Source organism: Ciconia boyciana, chromosome 15, assembly GCF_034638445.1.
Source record: "Ciconia boyciana chromosome 15, ASM3463844v1, whole genome shotgun sequence".
Taxonomy (NCBI): Eukaryota; Metazoa; Chordata; class Aves; order Ciconiiformes; family Ciconiidae; genus Ciconia; species Ciconia boyciana.
In genome coordinates, this window is record NC_132948.1 from 1,635,612 (window position 1) to 1,651,289 (window position 15,678).

The 15,678-nt window shown below is 43.8% G+C and overlaps 1 protein-coding gene across 9 annotated transcripts in view; it reads right to left on the reverse strand.

Annotated features, from left to right (window-relative positions):
- Positions 1-15,678, reverse strand: part of MTMR3 (myotubularin related protein 3) — an 87,036-nt gene that overhangs the window by 5,906 nt on the left and 65,452 nt on the right. For 6 of the 9 annotated variants that reach the window (XM_072879636.1, XM_072879632.1, XM_072879633.1 and 3 more), the window contains 8 exons: positions 14,876-15,071; positions 13,053-13,238; positions 11,455-11,625; positions 9,199-9,344; positions 7,117-8,536; positions 4,524-4,634; positions 3,904-3,992; positions 2,304-2,330 (listed from right to left, as the gene is read on the reverse strand). In XM_072879636.1, the coding sequence (XP_072735737.1) occupies positions 2,304-2,330; positions 3,904-3,992; positions 4,524-4,634; positions 7,117-8,536; positions 9,199-9,344; positions 11,455-11,625; positions 13,053-13,238; positions 14,876-15,071 (2,346 nt within the window). The remainder of the gene's footprint in view (positions 1-2,303; positions 2,331-3,903; positions 3,993-4,523; positions 4,635-7,116; positions 8,537-9,198; positions 9,345-11,454; positions 11,626-13,052; positions 13,239-14,875; positions 15,072-15,678) is intronic. The other 3 variants (XM_072879638.1, XM_072879637.1, XM_072879639.1) reach the window with 3 other exon arrangements.

Sequence of the window (15,678 nt, forward strand, 5' to 3'; positions counted from 1 at the left end):
GGGGTCAGCCCTGGGACTGCAGTTGCTCCTCCCTAAGTACCAGGATGTGGGCAGACAACCGTCCAACATCTGCACCCTGTGCTACTCGCTTCTAAAGCTGAAGCAGAGCTTTAGGGTACGGACACCAGAAAGGAGCACAAAGCAAACCACAGTACGGAATTACAGCTCATTACACATCTCTACAGTGACAGCTCTTCTGTACAACACTGACTCGGGTCATCCAGCGGAAACCTCCCCCTCCACGAAACAGGGGTGAGCTCTCTCCTGTGTCCTGCAGAGGAGCTCAGGCATGGTGCTACTCGTCATTGTCACTGCTACCTTGGTGGCACACGGCTAAGAGAGGGGCTAAGGGAGAGCAAACAAGGGGCCTTCCTCCGTAAGGATGTGGGGAGCGTGGTGTTCTGGCCCCTGCTCCCATCAGTGATGCAGCTTTGCATTAGAGACAGATTGGATACTGCCGTCCTGGGAGGAGGTAGGAGTCTCTGCTCCTTTACTCTTCTAAAAGTGTGTGCAGCACAGACACATTTTCTTCTGTTCCTTTCAAGTGCACTGCTGGAAAGTTTAAGCATGGGACAGATGAAAAAAATTAAAACCAGTTTTGGTTGATGCAATCCTCCCATTGCCCCAACAGCGCAGTCCCTTTCGCGGCGTTCCCGGCAGTCCCACGCTTCTGCGTAAAGTAAACTGAGTCAACAAGGATCATGCAAAGCCATGAGACGGACAGCCAGGTATTTCATGCTCAGAAATGGCAGTAACGCTGCGGCAGGGTGAGCAGTCTCATACGCATTCTTGTCAGATGTCAGCTGGTGGAGGCACACTGGCGCATGCACCTCACAGGAGGCAGCAAAATTTAAATCCTGAAAATAATTACCTTCTCTTCTCGCAGCCCCCCTCAGAACCTGCTGCTGCTCAAGCTAGCCTGGTGAGCACTGCCGTGCCCTGTCCTCCAAACTCATCAATTCTCACGAGGAGTTCAGAACGGCACTTCAGGGACCTGAATTTTGCAAGTTTACCTCCACGCCTGACGCCCTTTTCCTTAACTCTTTGGCATCAGGATTTTGTGCCATTATTGTTTTGTGCTAGAAAAGATCTGTTGCTGCCAAGAGACTGCCAGAGAATTCTGCCTACACCCAGCAGCTTGGATTAATCCTTCCTTGCCAAGAGACAAGATTTCCAGATGCTGGCCACTGATGGGGAAAGAGTCAGCAGAGAAATCCCATTTCTCACTTCAGTGGGCTAATTTTCTCAGCTCCACACAGCGGCTCCTGCTCTCAAAACCCTAGCACTAGGGGCTGACAATGGCTAGCCTTTCTGCAGTGGTTTCGAAGTCTTCTTAAGGACCCTGTTAGAAATTACTATCAGAAAAAACAGCAGGAGTAAAAACAGTCCTGTGAGGTGTTATACAGAAACACCCTGCAAAAAAGCAGTTCCGACAACCCACATCTCTGCTGCTCAAAGAACAATTATCCAGCAGAAGCTCGCTGTTGGCGGAGGAGAGGGATTAAAACAAATATCGGTTTGTTGTAGCTCACCAGCTTCCTAACATATGCTTGGGGTTTTTGTGTTGTTTTATCCTTCTGCGATAGATAATAATGTTCTGTAACTGTTCTCCCCTGAGCTTTGGAAAGCTCTGAACAACTCATTCTTTCTATCCTGGTGGTCCTCTGCTTTGCTTGAGAGATTAAAAAGAGACGTTAAAAAACACGCCAGAAAAGCGATCTCGCTCCTCTGAGGAATGGGGACTTAAAATCACGCTACCGACACCTCCTCTTCTTACTAAATCATGGACGTTATCCATTTTTTTGGTGACACTAACTCTCCAGCAGCTTTGCACTACCTGTTACTGCTACAGTATTTTCAGTCCTTCTAAAAGAAGCGGCAGTTTTTTGTCAACACACTGCACAGCGATACTAAGACTGTGTGATAACGTGGACCTTTCCCAGAAATAAGGCAAAAAGGGAAAATAAAAAATAAATGCATGTGGCTAAACTTGAAGGACAGTCTCTTCTCAGTTAGAAGTGAAGCATTCTCTGTTACTCAACCACACGACTTAACTGATGGTGAGTGTTAGTGTGATCCACATCCCAGTTTCAGCTACCAAAAGCCAAGTCCTAAATATCTTTCTGTGAAGAGAGGCCTGTTTATACGGCTCTAAACATCCAACAGATTGTGCTAGCCACCCACAACTTATTTCTAGTGATTTCTAGGCAAGTGAAAAACAAAGAGGGGGAACAGACCGAGTTAGTTTGGAGAAGTTACCGAGAAAACGCAGACAACAGACAGAGGCTGTTGTAAATGCTCACCAGATCTGATCAACACGTTCAATGTCCCTGCAAGGAGGGGAGAAAGAGCTCAGAGGGGAACTAGCAAAAGAAGCAAATAGTGGCAATGCAGGAAGCTGGATATTTTTATCCTGCTCAAGGCCTTACAGCGTATGGGTTTCAACTTGTTTTCACTCTCAGGTAAGATGTTGAGCAGACTGCCACTGATCACTGAGTTTTTTGAAATGTGGAAAGGGAAATATTTGGGGTTTTATTACTACGGTTTTCTTGTTGGTTGCCATTCCTTATTGGTCTCTACCATAAACAACCAGAGCTGACGTGGACAGCCTGGTCAACCCAGGTTAGACATCTGAAAGCTGAAGAAGCAAAGACACTAACGGGAAATTTGCAACCAAACTTGAAACCCTGAGTCAATTTTAACTCCTCGTGGTGTTGGGGGTGTCCTGGGTGTATCCACGCGCTAGGAGTTCTCCAGGGCCCAGGCCTAGGAAGCGGGAATGTAGGTGCCAAATGTCAGTCAGCCTAGGGAGGCAGGGTGGCAGTGCTGGCTGGGTACACTTCACAACAGATACCACTATGAGAAGGGCAAAGGAAAACACCATTTTAACTCTTATAAAACCCTTCGGACGTGTACCACTGTATGCTTAGTGATTATATTTTTCATCTGAAGCCCTAAGACGTACAAATTTGCACAAACACAGTGGACATGAAAAAAAATCAAAGCCGTTCAACTTCTATTCATTCTTCCCTGGGTTTCTTTATCTTTACAAGGCTAAATGGAGCAAAATACAGAATGGACACAAACCAAGAAAGACGTTTATAATTCTCTACAACTTCAAAAAGCAATGAAGCATCAAAATGTGGTAACTGCCACTTGTTTAAATGATGGTTCCTGTAATCATTTTCTCATGTCCAGAAATCGGGAACAGGGATTTACTGGAAATATAACTTAGGAATCTGAGATTCTCTGTCTTTAACTAGAGTATGATCTAATCAAAAGGCCTCTGCCACCTGTTCTTCATTAAGCCCCTGCCGCCTGCATGATCTGTTGTAGCCTCTGCTGGCAATGTGTTTGGCAAAGAATAATCCAGAAAACTTTTATTTCACATAGGTGTCCTTTTCAGATTCTCTTACAAGAGCAATTTAATGAAAAGGGAAGAATGGTTAGAGAAGAAAAGGAGCAGGTTTACAACCAGTAATGGGAAGAAGATGGTATTCATCATTGCAGCATTGAGTTACTAAGTGCAAAGATGACAAAGCGGTATTTTTTATTATTTACACCCTCTTAAAAAGCTAAACAGGCAGCTGCCTCCAAATCCAGTTTGACAAAAAAAGGTGGGATCTGTTTAGGCTGGGGAGGAGCAGATACCAAACCTGGCTTTCTAAATACGTACTCTGCATGAACTGGAACTGAACAGGAGAAACTGTTCTGTTCTTCCGAAGCTCTCTGCTCCTTCAGGAGCATGCACAGTCCTACTCTAAAACACTTAGTCTGACATCCACCCTTGAGAAAGGAACTATGCGTCAAAAGAAAACCCTTTCCTGGTTTAAGAGGAGAGGGACCAATTCAAGCCGTGACCACGCCTCCCTCCCTTCTATCCTCTCTCGATGCACAGGTTACCTGCAGTGGTGCTTCCTACTGGCAAGCCAGAACGTACTGTCACAGCCGTAGCAGTGGGCAGCGAGGTGGTCTGGAAGCCATCGTGTCACCTGGGAGAAATAAAGACCAAATTTATCAAGGAGAGGGCAAATAATTAGAAACAAAGACATCTCATTTGTGCTCACAAATTCAAAGCAAAGCACCACGAGGGAAGCGCTTGCTCTATTTTAAGAGCACAAATTCAGCGTTTGCAACAACTGAAGACAGACGACAGAAACCTTCCCTTTGAGAACAGATACACTAAATTCCCCTTGGACAAACAGAAACAAAGTCATAAAGTCCAATTCTCTGTTTTTTTTCTGTGCTTTAGAAGTATCCAGGCCAAGAACATTCACCAAGCATGTGTCCACCTAAGGCTCCTTTAGCTAACCATTCCTTCCACAGCTTCTCAAAGAGTTGATACACAGACAGCAGAGGGCTCATAGGCACAGGTACTGGTATTGAAAGTACGAGAGACAAGTGAAATGCAAGGAAGATAGTTCACAAGAAGTGGCACATGACCAAAGGCTGTAGGATAATTTGAATTATGAATATCCCATCCTACCGGAAGAATGAGCCATTTACAGGGATTTAGTCTGTACCTCTGTGTCCTGTTTATCCACCTGTTCCCAGCTGGCTTCAGAGAAAATCTCTGTGCTGCAGCGAGACAAGCAGTTCTGATCCAGATTGCTTTCCGAGTCGGGTATAGAAGTCTGTTGGCAAACAAACACAGCTGAACAGAACCTTCCCATATTCCTACTTCCATACAAATAAAAACCGGACAGTCGTGGGGAGGAGTGGAAAGGGTACCTCCGGCTAAGAAAGAGCAGGCTATGTCTGCACTGGAAGGGCAAATGTCATAACCAGTCACCTCCCTCCAGCGCACACGTGGCAGCAAAGGCAAGAGCACCTTTTTGAGTGGGACTACAAAAGCCACACTTTGGAGTGGTTTCTGCAGTGGTGAATTGCAAAAAAAAAAAAAAAAAAAACAGAACCAAACCAAGCAAAAAAACGCCAACAGGTCAGTTTTTGACCCTCTGATGACAGGATGATGTGAGGTAGAATGGATTTAAAATCTGCTTTCTGTTGTGTTAGCACAGAGTTCTGGCAACACTTGGGGTGATTAACCAAAAAAGCTGCTATCTGTGGCCCCAATTTCATGGTTGCATTTCCTCCTCAAGGTTGCTTCACTTTCAAAGCTAATACTAGTAATATATACATCCTTTTGTTGGCAAAAATTCTGGAAAATACAAGCCAAATCGCAAATGGGAAACTCAGAATTTGAGCCATATATATTCCATATATAGGTTTTGGGGGAATAATGCTTCCGTAATATAGTCTAGACAGGTAGAGTTGTATTTTAACTGAATTAAAACTCAGCCAGCCCTTAAAATACATTAATAATAGTGAGAAATCTTGAGTTAATGTCTTTCTGTGCCTGAAGAATGGGCACCTCTGGAGCTACAGAAGAAAACCTCGCACTCCCGAGCTGAGGCACAAATAGAAGGTAGAGGTTAGATTCTTAAAAACGGTGAATTTTCTAGAGGACAGCGCGCTCTCACATCCAGCCCTACACTGCAGTTTGTGAAGGCCCTTAAAAAATGGGAGTATAATAAATTAAGCCAAAGCACCAACTTTCTCCAAGGAATCCAAGCTTCTGCCAGTGACAGAAGCCACACCCAATTGAAATGACACCGAGCTGAGAGGGGTGCCCGAAAGGAGCACCTAGTGCTGTTATCTCCAATGTGAATAGCCAAGAAGGCTCTGGGCGTTTTTCACAACAAATGTACCTGGGACTATCCAGCACCTCTGCCACTTCTAAACAATATTAAATTAAACAAACAAAAGTTGGAAACCGCTTGTAAGTGGGTTTTTTTCCAATTTTGCAGGCATATAAAACACATTACAATGCGCACGCAGGAAAAGGAAATTTTTGATGGGTGCTATGTCAACCTCAGGAACTGCAGGCCAATGCTCTGCCCGGCATTCAAACCCATGGGAAGATACAAACTCTGTTTCAGGGATTCTTCGTCTCCTCACCTTCCCCTTCATGCCCCTTTCCTCCTCCCGTGCCTACCTGCTTCCCCAGGTAGCTCTCCCCTCTTCATTTCTTTTATTTAACTAACAATACTGGGCCTTTGAAAAAACAAGTTTTGCAGCAAGCCGCAGAACTGCTCTGTGCTCGAAGGCCTCTTCGAACAGGACTCGTGCTTGTTCTTTGAATCAACCTTCCAGCAACAGTATAAGGCCAATGACTGTATTTCTTTTGACTTATTATTAATATTTATTAGTCAAAAGAGGAGGAGAGATTAGGTAAAAAACAGGCAGGGGAGAAGCAACTTAAAAATCCACCCAAGACATATAGAGACATATAGAACACTTGCTAGCTATTGAGATCTTGAACTTGGAATTACACTTCTTTCGTTTCTGATTTTAAAATTTCTTTTGCACCCACAACGACAGAGATCATTTAACTGCTACAGAAATTAACATACTGTATTTGAATTACACCTCAAACTTAAGTCTCTACTTTTACAACTTTGAACACTTCCAAGTAAAAGCATGAACAGTTTAAAACTCCCTTAAAATTCTTAATTTGTTGAGGAAAATCCCTCACTGACATAAGGCTGTCACAAAATCTCTTAATTTATTCTGGCTAATGAGCCTTGAGCAGCCCAGCCATCTGAAACAGGGATGGCTTGAAGTTCATGGTTTTGAGCTGAGAGCAGCCACTGCTGCATCTTTCTTACCCCAAGCATGCACAGCACCAAGAGATCAGTCCTACGCTCCTGTCCCAATAAATGACACATTCACATCCTTAGAAAAGTATCTTTGCCCATATATGAAAACGACAGTAAAACAATTTTTTTTTTTTTAATAAGGCCAGTGAAGGTGTTTAAGTCTGTCCAGGTATGTGCGAGTACGCTGTGAACACCCATCTTGAAATAAACCTTTGCTACATTTATGGTCAAACCAAAATACAGGGAAAGTATCAGTCATCATTAATTGCCATTTGCCATGTACTCAGTCAGTCATTTGCCCTCTTCAGAATGACCTTGAGAGTTTTATAAAAGCCTGTATGGCCAAAAAATCACTACCTGACCAATGAACCAAGAGCTGGCAATGTGGTGAGATCCAGAACGTGACTAACTAGCCCGCTGTTTCCAGCAGTGGCTCAATTACCGTTTCACTTACCACTTCGTCTCCATAATCACCATTGAGACGTAAGGAGCTATTCAGGAACTGGCTCTCCAACCGGCTCTTCAACTCTTGCACTTGCTTCTTCAAGGTCTCCACTTCCTGCTGATGGCCCGTTTCTATCTGGCGCAGGCGCTGCTGGATAACATCAGTGTAGACAGGCATTCCATCATCGTCCAGGTGACTTCTGGCAGGTTGGTCTGGGCTGCTGGCTGCCTGCTGCTTACCAAGATGACTAAACATCCATTTTTGGTGCAAGTTCCTCAAGTGAAACTGTGCAGAACTACAGCTAGCTGCGGAGACCTGCCGACTCAGAGAGGCTTTGATCCGACCGTCCTCTCCATTCACACAGTGTCCGTTCGTCGCGTGGTATTTCTGGGCGATACTAAACCCCACAGGCTTCTCTGTCGTCTTGTTCTCAGGCTCCAGCTCTCCATTACACACAATCTCATCTTTACATTCAGCTAAAGGCAAGGCACAAGGGGAAGGCATCGGGATGTGTGTGTTGCTGCTACCAGAAGTCCTATGTACTTTTGTTCCCAGTTTTTGAAGTTCTAGCATGCTCTCCCCCTCTGGCCTATTTTCAATAGTTCGAGAAAGTTCATCAGCACTGTTGTCGATCAGGTGAGGTCTGTGGCAAGGACCCTTAGGCATGAGCTCTTGCTTTGCTTCGTTCTCTGTTAAGGTTTCCGTAGAACTTTCAATGTTGGATGTTCTTGCCTCGTGCGGGATTGTAAGAGGTAACGGAAGGCTGGCCTGCGCTGTATTGTACAGGCTCTCTGCTTCTCCTTCAAGTTTGCTAACACCTTCCTCCTCTGTATTCTTTTGAGTGTCTCTGTTTACAAAGCCCTCCAAAGGAACAGTCTGTAGTCCTTTCACCTGAGGTAACTTCTGGATAGTGTTACTGAGATCAGGATGCTCATCCTGTTGTCCTTTAAGCTCAGAAGCACCTTGTGAAACTGGATGTGGATTGGATGCTGGATTGTTCATTACAATACCTTTATCCGCCTCAGCCTTTCCACAGAGGTCACTGACATACCCATGTAGATTTTCAGTTCTGTTCTCCTTATCCAGGGCAATCTCATCCCCTTTACCTACTGCCTCTAGGCTACCCCTTACGTGCTCCTCCAGACCAACATCATCTTTAGTGGCCTCTTGCAAAATGTTCTCCATCTGTCCCTCTGCCACACCAGCTGCAACAGAGAGTTCTGCTCCGACTGGAGCCCTGCCTTGTTTACTCAGGCTATCTCCATCAAACGGATCATCCCCAGGGTTCCCGAGGCTGCTCAGCTCCAGAGACCGACGGTGCTCTTGCCACTTCTCATTGAGGCTGGGGTCGCTACTACGTCGATTGGTTGTAGGCACGCTGCTATCACAGGCTGTCGTCAGATTGTCAAATGATCTCGTCTTTGGTAACCTATAAAGGTACAAATAATCAGAATCCAAAGTCAGGGGATTTTTTTTTTTAAATGCTTAGCTACTATGACTTAAGAACTCCCCCCACAATTAGGACAGTAACAAGCTGCTAACTAATGGACTTCTGTGAAGTATTATCTAGGAGCACATTTTGACCATCTGTAGTGCAGAGCTGCTTCAGTACTTTGTTTGCTGTCAGGAAAATATGTTCAATCAGACTTTGAACATTCCCAGAATAATCCCTTTACCACAAAGCACAAATGCTTACAGTCTGGTCACACCTCCTAATTAACATGTGCTCAGAATCATTGTACAAAAAAGCAAAGAAATAGTTATGCAACACAGAAAAAGAACTCAAATTCAAGATAACCAAATGAAAACTGATATTCCACAAGGATATAAGGAATCCTACAAGGCGATGCAATACCCGGAGCTTAATTCTATTTGCTAATCTTCTCTCTGTCACGCTACCACCTCTAAAACGTAACAGCTTTCAAAACTGAAACGATGACAGACTGCTTTTGGGTAGGTCATTCAAACAGTCCCACAAATAAGCCTGTGAAAAATACTTCCCTCCCACCACAAGTATTCTCCTCTTTATATCCCACAATATTCTCTGTTGATCTTACTTTACAGGATGGGATTTCTGGGCTCTAGGCTCACCTGCCCAGAGGCTGATCTTCAGGGCTAGAGCCTGGAACAGGGTATGGGGCACAGGTGTCATCAGCGGGTGTAGAGGGGGAAGAGCATGGCAGGTAAACAGCACTCCAGAGCATTAAATTACGCACATGGCACACTGGATACAGCACCTGAGAGGGGAGAACACACAACGTTCAGAAATTGTAAACTGCTCGCTCCCAGAATGCAGAGCAGTGTTCAGATCCGATTGTGGTGGTTTATTATTCAGGTTTGCAGCTGGGAGGCTTTGCTAGATCTCTAGATAACTCTGAAGGCCAGTGAGCAGCTATGGCATTTTTAATCAGCTACACTTGGATATATAATTATCTTTTATTTCAGAGACAGCGGCTGAGGCATAACAATGTCGGCTTTCAGCTTCTCATGAATGAATTACTGCAACGTGCTCTGCGTGAACCTACACCTTAATAATGCTTCTGAGCAATTTAAACTGCTGAAGAATTCAGTGGCCCATTGTTAGCACAGAGATGTCCTTGTACTTTGTATTATATCATGCCATATGAGAGCTGAACTAATAACCTCCTTCTACAGCCTCCAATCCATCAAAGCCAACCCTGTCTTTAATAGAAGCACTCATATGTTAAAAATGAAGTACATGCAGAAATACTTTCCTGAAGAGGCAGCTTGCTCTTAAAAGGGATTCCTTGACTGTGGAATATGCTTTCTGTTTCAGTTTAAAAACACCTTGGGTCACTCTATCAATCCCACTCTTTTCCCAGGCAACTTCCTTGTGGAAAAGCAGGCGATGGCAGAGAAACAGTCAGGTTTCCCTGCCGCTGAGCAGAGGGAGGGCTGTGGGGTGGCTTGGTTTGGTGGATGCTGCTTTAAACGACTACGGTTTTATAACAGATCAGAAAGGCACCTTTTAAAGACTGAAGTAAAACCACGAAAAGATGAATACAAGTCAGAAAATTACCAAAACTCCCACATACAGACAAATTATCCCAGCGTAGTATTTACTGAGAACAGAGGCCAAGTCACTGTGACTGCAGCTATACTGCAGGATATAGCACGTAAGGGCGGCCCAAGGACAGAGCGGCTACCTGTCCACACTGCCTGCTTTAAGAGCACTCTCTAAGCTCCTCCTGGGCAAACCTGCTGGTATTTTCAGGGAAAACTTAGATGCATCCATAGCTTTAAAAGTCCTCATTGCAGATAAATACAGCTTGTGTCTCATGCTTTCAGCTATCACATCCACTCCTATGATGGCAATGTCAGGTTGAAAAGTCTTGAAGGGCTCTCTCTGACGTTGTCTGTCGCAATGACAAATGGGATCTGCACACAGCCTGAGCGCAGGCTGCACGTCCGGTGTCCAGGGGAGACAGCCAGCCAGAGAGGGCTGATGTGAATATACAATTAATCTTTGTATAACAAATGTAGGCATAAACTCTTTCCTACTAAGCCAGGTTTTAATTTTACTCTAAGGAACAATTAAAAGACACATCTATCATATGCAAAAACATTGCATAGTCCTTACAGTTAGGTTTATGATATCTGATACTTTTATAAACAAAAAAGGTTTAAATATTTATAAGTCTTTGCTGTCCTAATCACGATGACATTTGATGACTGTTTGTTCACATGCCCCCCCTTCACATGCATCCCTCCATGCCTTACATGCCCTTTTATCAAATACAGAAAAAGGTAACGGTGAGCCCCTTCCCAGAAGCTTCGGTGAGCTATTACTATGGAAGAGCTAAACTGAAAACATGAAAGTACTGAGAGAAACAAAGGTATACTAAATAATCTGAGTTACTTTTTCTGTTCAGATTTCAGGTGAATATAGACACAGTGTCTAGGTTTGTATGCAATTTTATGACACTCCTTTGACATAGCCTAGTTCTCTAGAAAGGTCTATTTGTCAAACACTGAAATGTTTTCTGTTACAAAAAATAAAGCAAAATATTTAGTTACAGAAAACACATTCGCAGCTTAGAGAAATTTCTGAGGTTGCATTTGACATTGCTCAAATATCAGCAAAGAATGCAAGACTTGAGACGTCAGACTGAACAGTGTTCCAAGGTAAACATCGATGAGCAGAACCGAGTACAGTTCTCTGGAAATGCCTCTCTCTACACTGCATTCATGATGACAGTTACGCCATTACCATGCCCCACTGCTACAAGCTTGGGCGCTTTCTTAAGGTACACGCTTTTGAGAACATTGTACCTGGGAGCCCCTAAAGGGACTCTCCCCGCTTGGTGAGGAATGAAGGATACATACAGATTCTGACTGGGAGGAGTAGAGCAGGTTTCTGAAGGCTTTGTTTGCTGCCCGCAGCAAAGACCAGACAGAACAGGTCCGTTCCTGAGTGTGTTTTTCTCCTCTCTCTTTCGCATTGTTGCACAGGAATGTACCAAAGAGGCAAGAGTAGGTGTGCTGCACCAATTTGACCTGCACAGACCAATACAAATATTGTCATACGGCAGAAGAGAACAGCTTAATGTCAGAATCAACGTTAAGGCTTAAGAAGCAACAAATCTTTCTGTCACAGGGCAATATACCCCCTTCCTAAAGACTGATCTACAAGTACATCTAGCATTTTTTGCATACCTCCTTATAAACCAATTGCAAAAGAACTCAAGCATAGCGGAATCTTTTAAAATCATAACTAAAAAAATTCAGGAAAAAAACGTAACGTATAAAGACAAAATATTTGTTCACAATCAAGTGTAAAAGTCTTGCTGATTGAATCTCATAGCCCTGAAGGACAAGCAAAGAAGAGAATCCTGCTACCTGCTACAAAACATTAATGCAGCACAGAAAGGCAAAGAATGGTGGGGAAAAGCGTTAATTTCTGTACGTTGGTATAAACGCACACAGCACGCACGTCCTGATCATTATTCACTCCATGCTGTGGTCCCGGTCTGACAAAATAGCTTAATATGAACTTAACTTTAAGCATATAAATGACTTCCATGGGATTATTCAGACGTTTAAATGAAGACAAGTACTTCAATTCTCTCATAAATTAAGGGATTTACTCTAAAAAGGCCAGAATACTAAGGGTATGTTCACACACAGCTCCTGTAGATTAGCAGTGTGCTGTGAAGCCAGTTATAACCTTATGTATCTCATTTCACAACTGAGCTAAGCTAGGACTGTACATATACTCGGTTACATGGCTGAGCTGGCAAGTGGTAATTCAAGTCAACCACAATCACAGGAATGTGCTTTAAATCTCTTAGTGGATCAGACACTTCATAAAAACTTTTATTTTTCAGATTACTAGTCCTGCAGTCAGTGACTGCCACTTTCCCTGAGACCTGCTTTCCGGCCTTGAGAACTGATTTTGACCATCCTAGGCAAATTTCTAACAGGAGAGTTGTCCACTTCAAAAGAAAATAAACGCAGTTCGCGTATCCTACATATTTTCAGCAGATAAACTGAATGGAAAGGTAAGGGGGAAGTTGTTTTTAGAGGAGGAGCCTTTGACCCAAAACAAGATCAAAGTAGGGGCAAGCTTTATTGCCAGTAACTATGACTTTTTTCATAGCGTTTGGATGTATTATACCAGAGTTATTTCAGCACCTCTTAGGTGAGACTATTAAATTCCTTCAATTATTTCTTTCTTTAAAGTTTAAAAGAAGTCCTCAAGGGTCCTGCTTCGGTTTTAGGAGTGAACAGACCTCAAGTCCCATGAAGTATAGAAGTACTTTTGTCTACTGTATCTGGTCAGTTTTCCCGTTTCCTTTATCAGGCTGCAGCATATCACAGATAGATGGGAAAATCAGAAACCCCTCAGGCTCTGTAGTATGTTAGTACCGGGTACTGGTTTAGAAGCAGTCTACAAAACAGCAATCTCTCAAGCCACAACTCACAAGGAATGCTTCGTTAAACTCGAAAGAGCAAGGGAACTGCCTCTGGAGCTGATGGACGCAGTCCAGCCACTGTAAAAACACTGGGCAGCGCTCATTTAGGTCATCCGAATTCTCACCATGGCCACAGCGATCTGCAAACTTGTGGCCAAAATCCAGCCACTCTGTCTCCACTAGCACCTGGAAACCCTGCAGAAATGAAAATACAGATGAAAAGTTCCTATTTTTCTTTGGTTCAATTTTCTAAGACAGTCTGAGACTCATGGGAATCACCTTGTTACTGTGTCCTCACTCACTCCCGTTTCCCTTCAGCGTTGGCCTCATTACTTATCTGTACTGCTTTACCTAATGCCTCTGTGTTCTGAAATGCTGCACAATGAAATTAGGACAGATAGGAATTCCCAAGCCTACACAAACAGGAAAGGGAGTAAGGCAGGTTAAGTCCTCAGTGACTGGCACGGAAGATCCTGATATCAGACGTATCTTGGCCAGGCAGGGGTGAGTAGGAGATTCACCTTGATCAAAACCCTCTGGATCACCATAACCAGCATTTGGACAGGAGAGGAAATCCTAAAGCTCTCCCCTGAAAGTGATGGGCAGATCTGTCTGTCCTAAAAAACAATTCATCCACGAGAAGACATCCATCCTCAGAGAGAGTGCTTGCCTGTGTGTACACCCAATGTAGCACAGTCACAAGGTTGATTAAAGGTCGAGTTCCATGATTTCTTATGCACAGGAAAAGGGCAAAGAACATTTCAAAACAGTACCTATCTGAGCACCTGAATGTGTCACCTCGTCTTACAGGACCTAAAACCCATCACAGGTCAGGAAGGTTTTGATTCTTAGTGGAAAGAAAAATTGTAGAGCATGCTTATTAAGTCAAAGGCCGTAATTAGAGCAAAAATAATAGCCGATAGCTGAAAAGCTTGAAATGTGACAATGCTGAAGACTCATTTTCCTAAACACTTCTGATCCTTGTACAGACAGCTACAGTTTATGGTTTCCTCTGACACGGTGCTGACAAGAAGGAAGGCAAAGGATGTGTACAGAAGAACTCTGCACTTTGAACAGGAATGACAGACTCTTAGGAGGGACCAGGAGGAGGTTCTGCGCCAAGGACAGAGCAGTATGTTTTGACCTGATGGATGCTGACTTCTAGAACCCATCTGAAAAAAGGATCTGAGAAGTTTCCACGATTTCATCCAAAAGGCATTGCTACTGTTTAAATTTCTGGTCCTCATGTGTCCAAGGCTTTAAGCAGCAGTTTATAGCACAGTGTTCAGACATATGCTTCTGTTCTAGACAACAAAGGCATCTTGCATGTGGGCTGGCAGATGGAATCCAGCCATCGCATATCACACAATGCTGAAAAATGGTGTGGGGGGGAAATTCAGGCTGAAAAACGGAGAGAAATATAACTAAGTGACAGAGGACGACGAAAATGTGAAACTGGAAAAACACGCAGTTGGGAAATCTAGAAAAGAGAAAGGCTTTGTATCAATAGTTAGCTGAGAAACTGCAATGCAACGGTGTAACGGAAACTACAATATGTAGCACTTCGTACTACATATTCCTGAGCCAGATATGGGGAAGCATAGACCATGACTGCGCAGTTACAGCAAAGGGGGAAAATATAATCTGCTCTTGAATTACAGACCATATTTACACCTATATGTAACTGTATCTGCAGACTACTGTTGGTAAACTCCTGCTAGCTTTAGTGCCTTTTCTAGTGGAAAAAAACTGAAATCATTTCTAGACAGACTTCCTCAGAAAAGGACCTGAACCCGGTAACTACCTCACGCGCTAACAGATGGTTTACAAACCTCTGTAGTCCTGTAATACGGATCTAGCAGCAGTTTGGCCAGCGCCACTATCTGGGGGGTTCGGTCCCAGCCGTCTGAGCAGTGCACCAAGACTGGTCGCTGGTCTCGGTCCACGGCATGAACTACGAGTAGCGCAGATTTCAGAAGCACAGATAAGTGCTGCAGCCATTTGGTACTTTCCAGAGCTGATAACCAACTAGAGGAAAACAAGGGAAGACAGTTTTTGCTCTTTTAGAATGCTTTCAGGTTTGGATCTTTGAATTTATCAAGTCAAAGCTCCTATTTTAATAAGCTGTGAATGTCATTCTTGAATATTTTTCATTTACGTCTCATTTACACTTTCCCAGATTTGTAAGAAACAGAGCCATGCAGTCCACCTGAGGAACAGCCAGTCTCTGGTTCGCGCTTTGCTGCATAAGACTTGCAAGAAGCTTAAATAACATTTTCCCAGACGAGAGCATAACACAACACCAGCAGCGGACAACGTAAGTGCTAGGTAATTATTACTTTCAGCAGCCTCTGCTTCCTCCGAGCTGAGGGTTCAGATTCCCCAGCAGTCCCAGTACCTCTGGCATATCTTGGGACTCTGCCATACGCTCCTGACAACTCTGTGCTTCAATGAAAGGGTGGAACCTGAGGTGCCTTTGAAATCTCCCGTATCCCAACTATTCCCAGGCTTTACAGGGTGTGCTGTAGGTATCTTAAGAATCGCTACCCTATGAAGATCTACATATCCGGTTTAGTAAGGGTGGCCATTCTGGATCTACTCTGAAAGCATAAAAGACTCTTAGCAGCAAATTCAA